This window comes from Otolemur garnettii, unplaced genomic scaffold (genome assembly GCF_000181295.1).
Source record: "Otolemur garnettii isolate 467f Iridium unplaced genomic scaffold, OtoGar3 scaffold00003, whole genome shotgun sequence".
Classification (NCBI taxonomy): domain Eukaryota; kingdom Metazoa; phylum Chordata; class Mammalia; order Primates; family Galagidae; genus Otolemur; species Otolemur garnettii.
Window position 1 is genome coordinate 35,359,282 of NW_003852398.1, and position 10,189 is coordinate 35,369,470.

Genomic DNA, 10,189 nt, shown 5'->3' on the forward strand with positions numbered 1-10,189 from the left:
AAGTGACGCATTGCCCCGCTGGCCGTGCGGAAGTGGCGATGGCGGAGCTGTACGTGAAGCCGGGTGAGCACGGCCGGCAGTGTAGGGGCTGCGGGCGGCTGAAGTGCGGGGTGTGGACCTTCTGACTTCCTCAGCCCGAATATAACTCTCCGTTATCTCACCAGTCTCGTTTGACACATCCACCTCTGCAGGCAACAAGGAGCGCGGCTGGAACGACCCGCCACAGTTTTCATATGGGCTGCAGACCCAGGCTGGTGGGCCCAAGCGCACACCGCTCACCAAGAGGGTCGCCGCTCCCCAGGATGGATCTCCCAGAGGTACGTGGGGACCCTGTGCGCGGTGACCGGCGGAGAATGGGTGGTATCAAGGATAAGCATGTATCAAGGCCGTTCAGGACTCCCTGAAAAAGGCTGGGGCCCAGTAAGGGGAGGGCAGGCCCTTTTCCGAGCCTTGAACTGTGCTGTTCAAGTTAATAGTATGTTGGTTTAAAAAGACTTGCTATATTTATACGCTAGGTGATCTTATACAGACCTATGGTTTTTAATAGTTTTCAGATTTTACTTACAACCTAGATCTCTTCACACTACTCTATAGTGTTATATCTGTTTGCCTATTTATTCTACTTCTTTGCTTGGGTATATAAGCAGCATCTTAAGTGTTATTCATTCACTTATTTAATCACTATTATTTACTGAGCACTGTTTGAGGGCGACCCACATAGCAATGAATGAGACAAAAAAGGTCTCTGCTTTCAGGGAGTCCACTCTCAAGCACTCTAGACTAAAGACTGACAGATCAAACAATAGTAAGGGCTCCACAGTCAAAATAGAGGTGATAGCAACTGGGTAACTCAGTTAGCTGTCTTAGGGGCAGACATTTAAACCATGACAAGGTCATGCTCAAAAGCTTTCCAAGCATAAGAAACAGCTAGTGCAAAGGCCCTGAGATAAGGACAAGTTTGGCCATTTTAGAGACTCTGGGAATATAGTGGCTAGCATAGTGAATTTTATAAACCAGAATATATAAAGTTGGAAGTCATCTAAGTTTAAAGTATGGCTGGGCACAGTGGTTCATGCCTGTAATCTCAGCACTCTGGGAGGCCAAGGCAGGAAGATTGCTTGATCCCAGGAGTTTTAAAGTTGCTGTGAGCTAGGCTGATGTCATGGCACTCTAGCCTGGGCTAGTATAGCGTGAGATGCTGTCTTAAAAAAAAAAAAAAAAAGTTTAAAGTAGAGGAGGGCTACCTTTTTCCCCTAATAATTTCCTAGGGCCTTAAAGTGAGATGTGACACCTCATCCCCAAGAGACTCAAGTTTGGTTTTTTCAGTAGCCCTTGTTCCCCACACCCTTTCCACTGCAGAATACAAGGCAGAGTTTCTTTCTTTCTTTTTTTTTTTTTAAGAGACAAAGTCTCACTTTGTCACCCTTGGTAGAGCGCTGTGGTGTCACAGCTCACAGCAACCCCCAGCTCTTGGGCTTAAGCGATTCTCTTGCCTCAGCCTCCAAGTAGCTGGGACTACAGGCACCCGCCACAACACCCAGCTATTTTTTTGTTGCAGTTTGGCTGGGGCTGGGTTTGAACCTACCACCCTTGGTATATAGGGCCGGCGCCCTACTCACTGAGTCACAGGCGCCGCCCAACAAGGCAGGGTTTCTCAACCTCAGCACTGTTAATGTGGGACCAGATAATTCTTTGTTGTGGAAGAATGTATATTGTAGGACGTTTAGCAGTATTTCTTCTGCCTGGTAGATGCCAGTAGCACCCAGTGGCAAAAACCCAAAGTGTCTCCAAACATTTGCCCTGGAGGTGCAGTCTTTCCAGCTTGACAACCACTTACATCTTAAAAAGATCACTGTGCCTGCAGGTTGGGAGACAAGATTTTAGGGAAGTAGAAAACTGCAATTAGGGTAATATGGGAAGATGTAATTTAATGATTTACACAAGGGGGTGGGAGTTTGGGTGGTAAGAACTGGATAGATAGGAGATATGTTATGGAGAAAGTCAGAATGAGTAGACAGAGGAAGCCTACGTTTTTTTGCTTGATATGAGAAGACTAGAGAATAGAGATTTTGGGGAGCAGGGAAAAGCAAGCTGTTTTGGCCATGTTAAGTTTGGGGTGGTATTTTGGGGAGAGGACTAGGTCAGAATCATAGAAATAAGTCACTGTTAGATGGATGGCATTTGAATTTATCAGCTTGAGTGAAGCCGATAAAGCAAAAGAGACTGAGAAATGGCTAAAGACAGGAGAAAAAGATGAAGACAAGGGCCCAATAGATTTGACAAATATTGCAATCACTGGTAACTATAACAAGTCTGTGGAGTGGTAAGAACAGAAACTCAGCTGGAATGGACCACGAAGAGAATGTAAAAAGTATAGAGAGTGACTATAAACAGCTCATGCAAGAAATTTTGCTGTGAAGCAGACATAAGAAATGAAGGTATCTGAAGATGGAATGTGGAGTATTTTTTAAAGTGTATATACTACAGCACACTTGTAAGTTGATGGATTCAGTAGAATGAGAATTTATAAGGTAGGAGAAAGCGGCTAATTGCAGGAGGGAAACCTAGCAAAGATTGTAGAGACTGGGACGCAGAGTACAGCTGGAGAGGTGGCTTTTGATAGGAGCAGGAACCCTTCTTCTCTTACAGGAGGAAGGAAAAGTGGCAATTGATGCAGTTGGGTTAATAGAAATGGGAAAAGGAGAAGGTTCCTGTTTAATGACATCTGTTTTTCTCAATGAAATATGGGGCAGACTTGGAAATAGACAGCAGGGAAACAGAGGAGAAGAATGTGGAAACGTTTAGAAGAGATATTAAAATACTGTAGAACCCCTGTAAGTTGACCACTCAAAGGACTATACAAACCTGGTCAACATATGGAGGTGGTCAGCATAAGGAACTAAGCCTACTGTACTGAGACATACATGTGGAGCGTGTCTGGTCTTTGAAAATGATGTCAGCCTAAGGAGGTGATCGACTATGGAGGCTCTACTGTATGTATAACATTTGGAAGAGTGAAAAACTAGGTAAAGTGTCCATGCAGTGTTTGATACCTTTAAATATCTGTGGGTGTAAATTCATTAGCATGGTTCTGTTTTTCCTCCCATGTGCAGGCAAATTGGCTTTAACTAGGGAAGTTGGGCAGTGGGAGGTAAAAGTATTTATAAGGGACTAATTTTAATGCACCATGAAGTCAAAATAGCTGAGCTGAAAGGTAGCAGAGCTGATCAGATTTTGGAGGTGATAGTGTTGTTAACAAGACAGAGGGGAAGGAGAGGCTAAGGCATAAGGAAATCATACTGAAGTCAAGTAACTAATTATTAGATGAACTAATCCTTGTCAATGTGTCATCAAAAACTAAATTCTTGACTTTTCTCTAGTCTTCTCAGTGGTTCTCATTACCCAGGAGTCATCCTGACTACTTTTTCCCTCACCCCCAATCCATCATGTACTGTTGCTACCTCCTCTTAAATAAACTTTAAGACTCCTCCATTTTCCCTCATCCACTTTCCCTAGTCCATGCCAGCATTCTCTTTCTTGGAGTACTCAATTAACTTCTCAGCTGGTGTCCCTATCTCCATTCTTGACTAGTTCTCATCAATTTTTTACAGAGCATATATCTTTAAAAATGTCTGGTGATTACTTTCTTTGATATTAATAATCTTCAGCCACATGGGCCTCAATTCTGTCCCTTGAACAAGTCAATACTTTTCTTGCCTCTTGGGCACTGACCTAATCTGTATCTGGTACATATTCCTTAACTTCTTCATAGCTACACTTATATCATGCATCATTTCTCAATAAAAACAGCTAAGTTTGTGTTTTTTTTGCTACACAATAGCCTTGCAGCTATACCTATATTCTTAATCCTCATGCAACTCTGTGAGATAAGTGCATTATATAATCCCTGTTTAGAGAAAAGGAACCCATGCTCAGAGGTTAAAAGTTAACTTGCTTAAGGTCATAGTGAGTGAGCTGGGAAAAACATCAGAAGGCCTTCCTTGAACACTTAATCTAAATAGATCCCCCTGTTCATCTTTATTACATAATCCATTTTATTTCTTTGTAGCATGTAACATAATTTGGTAATTCTCTTGTGCTTTTTTCCTCTAGAGATTAAGTTTACTGAGGTCAGAAATCTAATCTGTCTTGTTTACTTCTTTGGTGCCTAGCACACTGTCTGGCATAAAGCAATGACTTCATAAATACAAATTTTTGAATGAGTTGTCCCAGAAGCCCTCTTTTAAAGGGGTGAATTTAGCATTGAGCATCTTACCTACTTAAGCCATCTTGCTTGATCCTGCTTTTACCTTTTCAGTCCCTACCTCAGAGACTTTTCCTGGCCCCCCGCCAACGGGGCCTCCACCTCCTTCAAGTAAGGTTCCCAGGCCCCAACCTGTGGGGAGTTGTCCTGCCTCTGGTGTGGAGTCCACAAGTTTCCCAGTTGAGTCTGAGGCTCTGATGGAGGATGTGCTGAGACCTTTGGAACAGGCATTGGAGGATTGCCGTGGCCACACAAGGGTAAGCCCTGGCACACCAGAGGGTGGAGAGGGCTTCCATCCACAGTGAGATGTGAGCACGGCTCCAAAAGGCAGGCCAGACCCTCTGACACTGTAGGCAATGGCTTTTAATCCTTTTAGTGATAGGCCCCTTCAGAATCTGCTAAGGCATTCCCAGGAAAATGAACACAAAATTTCAGGAAGGCTCACAGATTTCAGTAGAAGAGGCTGTGGGAACTAGAGTTGAATTCAGTTCCCATTAGTGAACAGGTAACAGCCTGATTTTCTGTACCTCCAAGCCATTCAGACCAGATCCTGCTAATTTTGTGCACAGGAAATTTACATTGGATTCATTCAGGGAGAAAGAAATCTCATGTATCTACAATGTTTCCACGTTCTCAGAAGGGAAGGGATCTGAAGAATATCTTAAGGGGAAGAAAGAGAGGATGGCATGGTAATTTCACCTCTTTAGATTTTGGTTTCCTTATTTGTAAAGTAAGACTACAGGAAGCTTCGTGAGGGTCTGAGCCCTGAAATTTAACAACTATAGCCATATATGCATTTTTTTCTTGGGAGAAGATCCACAGGTTTCACCAGGTTCTCAGTGGGCTTTGCTAACTTTTGAGTAAAGAACCAGAATACTAAAGATTAGGTGTAAAGTTCTTAGGCCAAAGAAAACAGGTGCTTCCTACATGGTATTGCCTTTCACTCCCCTTGTTGGGTTGGCAGCACTGAATTGGAAGGGGCTCTGTCTCTCAGAAGCAGGTATGTGATGACATCAACCGACGCCTGGCACTGCTGCAGCAACAGTGGGCTGGAGGGAAGTTGTCAATGTCTGTAAAGAAGAGGATGGCTCTACTGGTGGAAGGTATGGGTAGCTTCCCTGGTATAGCCTAAGTTCTTATCCTACCATGGTTGGCTGAGTGGGAACAGGTGCTGAGACTTTTTTGATTGGGAGGGGAGGCAGGGAGCTTTCTCTTTTATCCCAGGCTGCTTGCTTAACCTCTCTCTCTCTCCTCAGAGCTTTCAAGCCACCAGTGGGATGCAGCAGATGACATCCACCGCTCACTCATGGTGGACCATGTGACTGAGGTCAGTCAGTGGATGGTAGGAGTTAAAAGGTTGATTGCTGAAAAGAGGACTCTGTCTTCAGAGGAGGCCAGTGAAGAGAAATCTGCAGCCACAGCTGAGGAGAACCAGACCATACCAGGCTTCCAGCAGGCTCCATAATACTGTGGTTCCTCAGACTCACCTGAAACCATCTCCTACCCCTTGGTGTGGGAGATCTTCTTCCCCTCTTAACTACCAGGGAGGTTGTCTGTCCCATTTGGCCTGACTTACCTCTGTGGGAAAAGGTCCGCTTGGGCCACAGGGAGGTCACTTGTTAACCATAACACACGCAGTTCAATAAAAACATCTCAGTGGTGGGCTTTGGGTAGGTAGGAGATGAGCCCTTCCTGTGCCGAACTAGTTAGTCCCCTCTGGTGTCCCTGACTTCCTTGCTCTCTATGTACCTTACAAACCTTTGTTTTCTCCATTTATCATGAAGGGCCTTATTGGGCATGACCAGATAGCTGCTTACCACATTCCCCAAAATTAGACTGAAAACTACATCCCTCACTGGGCAGAGCAGCCCTGTCTTTGGATGGTTTTGGTCCATCATGAGAAATAGCTCAGACAGCACAGGAAGACTGTCCTATTTGTACTATATCACCCTTGAGGTATACAGGTGCCAAATGGATTAGTACCACATTGAGTGTGGGTTTTGCCATGTAAATTGAAGGATAAAAAGACCAGAATACCGAGATTTGGAATCATATCTCTTTATCTGACTCACCAAATAAGAACCTGCCTCATTGTGGACCTCAGTGTGGACCCTAACATCTCTTCTAACCCTTTGGAAACAACAGAGCTGGGTGGAAGGGGCCAGAGAGGGCCTTGATGGATATCATCTTGTGAGAAAGGTTACAGTGTTTTCAGTGTTGGAATAGGGGAACTGGTGGGAGGCAGAAAAGGCTTGGGGATGACTATAGGTGGGGGTAGCACCTCTTTTCCAAAAGGAAGAGCTGCTGGAGAGGCTCAGTTCCAGGAAGGCTCCTTCCTGGAAAGACAGGAACAGCCTTTGGCAAGGGCCAGACTATTACTATTTATGGTTTGGCAGCTCATAGCCTTAGGCTCTAATTGCTGCTAGAAGTAGGAGCTGGGAGTGGACTTGGGACCTCTGATCTTAACCAGGCCTGCTGTGGCCAAGGTGGGTAAATCAGCATTGAGGAGAACACTGGAGCCAAGGCATTTCTTTGAATGTTTACTAAGCAGCCAGAAGGTGACATACTCCACCCACTAAGCATAAGAGTGCTAGGGGTTGGGAAGAGTCCCTGCAGACCAAAGGGAAAGCAGAGCCAAAGGCTTGGCAAGGTGCCCACTCCTATCCCTGGTCTAGCTGCCTCAGAACTATAGGAACCAACAAAACACTCCCTTCCAGATTACATGAGGCCAGCTGGCCTTTGGATACCCCAGGAAGAGGTGGTGGCAACAGAGGCTGTGGGATCCCTCTATAACTCCACACACAGTCATCTGCATTGGATTAGATGTCCATTTCAAATTGTGCGTCATCTGGAGAGAGAAAAGGCAGGATGAATGGTTGCTAGTCTGAGTCTACAGGGTGAGCATCATACAGAAACCCCTTCTTGGAATTGAACCCTTGCTCTACTTCACGTGGGCATTTGAACTCAAAGGCTAGGGTAGTTCCTGCTTTCCTTACCGGGTATCTCTTCCTCTGTCTCCTGCTCCTTCAGCTCCTCCAGTTTGGAGGGTGGGGCTGTTGGAGGAGTTGTGACCCCGGGAATCTGAGGGAGGCAACAGGGGGGTGTCCAAGCAATGGGTGAGTTCTTGCACTCCAGCAGGAACTTTCGGTCGTAGATGATCCTGGTGCCTGTCAAGGGGTAAGGGCTAAGGTAAGAGCCAGGGTACAGAGGTGACTTGGGTCCAAGACAAGCTTTTTTGGGCTCAGGGGTGTCAAATTTCCCTGTGTATCAAAGGGCATCTGCTCTGCAGCCCAATTAGAATCTCAGCTGACAAGCCTTCACAGCACTTAAAGGTTTTCTAGGCCTAACCATGATACGGCTAAACCATATGGCAGTCGGGCATCTAGTTTTGGGAAACAGGTCTTGGCTCTAAGTGACGCACCAACCTTGGAAGTTAAGTACTTCAGGATGCTGCTCTACTGCTCTGGAACAAACTTGCTTTGGTTCACAAGATGGGGCCTAGTAGTTTTTCAGCCTCACTTCCATCTAGAAGCTATTAGCAGTTGTGACAGTTGTGCTGTCACCTGGGTTATCAGCTGCTGGGTGGAGCTGCATTCCCAATGAAACACGGGGCATGCTGTTCTCCCAAGTCCTATGAGGCTCTGCCTAGCTCAGAACTACAGTATCTTCAAAAGGCCCTATCCCGTTCTCTCTCCTCCCTTCCCCTCCCGCGTGGCAGAAACCCCTGGGTCGAGAGCCCAGCAGCTCGTGATCCCAGGCTGCTTGCCCAACCAAACAGTTGTCAGGCAGCTGCACATAAACGGAGCACCCACCCCCAACTGCTCTATCCTTTTTACAAGACCTAGTGTTTCCTGCTAAGGACACACTAAGTTGAGGATGTCAGTTCCTACACACTGACTGCAAAGTCGCGAGTGGCGGTAGCGTGTGCGAGGCGCCCAGAACGTAGACCCCAGAGGATTCCAGCCACATACCCGGAAGCTAGACTCACGGCCTTGTTGCATCACTTCAAGGTTTTTGAGAACTGAGTTTTGGCTCCAAACCCTCTCCCCGAAAGCAACAACCAGCAGAGGGGCCTGCACACGCCTCCAAGGCACGCAAATCCACACCCCCGCCCCACGATAGCACGCACACTCCGGTTTGTCCGCAGTTTGCGGAACCCAGCCTGGCCCGCTGACCTCCCGGGGTAGTGGCGTATACTGTGCCCCCTGGTGTGGTGCTGTAGCAGTCAGGCAGCCGGTCCCGACGCCCGGGAATCGGGCAGCTTGTGGACGTGGACATAGCGAGCTGGATGAGCAGGAAGGTAACCAGCCGGTACTGAAGTCCCGGACCGTAGCTCTGCCAGAGGCGGACTCAGGCGACCACGTGCAGCCACGGACACCACCACTAGGACGACGTCACGGCCGGGGCGGGGCACGTGCTGTCATTCAACCCGGTGGTCCCGCCCTACCTGCTAGCGGGCAAGCCCAGGTTCTGAGAAAGCTGGCCCCAGCCCTGACCTCCAGCTCCTCTTGGCCTAGCATTGGCCGACCTGCCTCTGCGTGCTGCAGCAGTTCAGCTATTTACTGTTTACAGCTGGGTGCCAAAGGCAGGTGAGGTAGGGAAAGCGCTGCTGTTCAGTATTAATAAAACATTCCTGGCAACAGTTTTGGACAGTAAAGTATGGTTAGTAGCCAAAGTCACGCACCCTGTAAGAGGGGAAACTGGAATTCAAACCTGAGTGTTGTCTGATTCCAGAGCTGTGCCCTTCAGCTCAGTTGTGTACTGCCTTCCATAAACAGTGACAGTACAGGGTGATAGGCACTTTGATGGCCTGGATCACAGCAGGAAAGGGGAATTTCAAGGCCTGACCAGTTCTCTGAAGAAATGATACCCGTACTAATTAAAGGATAAGTAGAAATTGCAGGATAGAGGAAGCTACAGGTGGAGGCATAACCAGTGGAAGGCAATCTCTGGGTCATAGTGAACTATGGAAGGGTAGGGAGCTGGTGAGCAGGGCTTGGTCTTTAGTTTTCTGAAAAGGAAGGTTGGAGAGAGTTTGGCCTTGGAGGTAAAATTTTTTGATGAAGGTACCAAATGATAGGCTGGAGACATGGTGAGAGAGTAAGTACTATGTCTAGTATCTATGCACACTAAAAATCAAGTCATCTAGTTGCTCTGTTTGGCTTCCTCAAAACCAGTACTGCCCCACTCCCACCCCCGCAAACTAAGATTATTTAATCACACGCACTTATCAATATTACCTCAGCTATGACTTCACCAGATTTTCCCTTAGCCCTGTTTTCTTTACTCATTTCAAAAAATTTTGTATTTATAAGTCAGTGCTTCTCAGACTTTAATGTGCATGTAAATCTAGAGATTGTGTTAACCCTAGAGTTCTGATATAGTAGGTCTACAGGGACATTCTGCATTTTTAATACAATCTCAGGTAATGCAGATGCTTCAAGTCCTCAGAATCACATTTCAGGTAGCAAACGTATATATGTATATTGTTCCAAAAAAAGGCTTTTGAGACTCTCACAGAAGTGGTTGATGCCTAAATGAAGTGTTTTAGCAGTGCTTGGGGGTAAGGCTTGCAAGTAGATTGTAGAGAACCACTTAAGATAATCCAGATTTTACATAAGGTGAGGAAGTATTCTGATGGTGAGAATGGGGTAGAGGATGGTGAGACTGAAGGTGCACACAGGCAGATCCCAGATTACAAACAAGATAGGTTTTGTAGGTTTGATCTAAGTTGAATTTGTATGTAAGTTGAAACAGGTACATTTACATATTATCTGTAGTAGCCTCTGTTTGTAAGTGTGAGTCATATCAGTTGGATGTTTGTAACTCTGGGATACCAGGTAGGCAAAAGGGCAGCAGCTATGAGGATGGAGAAAAGTGGATGAGATTTTAGATACATATAAGAGAAAGAATAAGATGATTGAT

The 10,189-nt window shown here is 46.2% G+C and overlaps 2 protein-coding genes across 10 annotated transcripts in view; one reads left to right on the plus strand and one right to left on the minus strand.

Annotated features, from left to right (window-relative positions):
- The first annotated feature begins 34 nt into the window (after positions 1 to 34).
- Positions 35 to 6,040, plus strand: SRA1 (steroid receptor RNA activator 1). Its single transcript, XM_023515927.1, has 5 exons — positions 35 to 63; positions 165 to 317; positions 4,319 to 4,521; positions 5,259 to 5,367; positions 5,521 to 6,040. Exons 1-5 carry the CDS (start codon positions 39 to 41, stop codon positions 5,727 to 5,729), a joined length of 699 nt encoding a protein of 232 aa, XP_023371695.1. The 5' UTR covers positions 35 to 38; the 3' UTR covers positions 5,730 to 6,040.
- Positions 6,041 to 6,306: 266 nt separating this feature from the next.
- Positions 6,307 to 10,189, minus strand: part of LOC100954037 (ankyrin repeat and KH domain-containing protein 1) — a 172,935-nt gene continuing 169,052 nt past the window's right edge. For all 9 annotated transcript variants that reach the window (XM_023515894.1, XM_023515880.1, XM_023515893.1 and 6 more), the window contains 2 exons: positions 7,261 to 7,431; positions 6,307 to 7,112 (listed from right to left, as the gene is read on the minus strand). In XM_023515894.1, the coding sequence (XP_023371662.1) occupies positions 7,109 to 7,112; positions 7,261 to 7,431 (175 nt within the window). In that variant the 3' untranslated portion in view covers positions 6,307 to 7,108. The remainder of the gene's footprint in view (positions 7,113 to 7,260; positions 7,432 to 10,189) is intronic.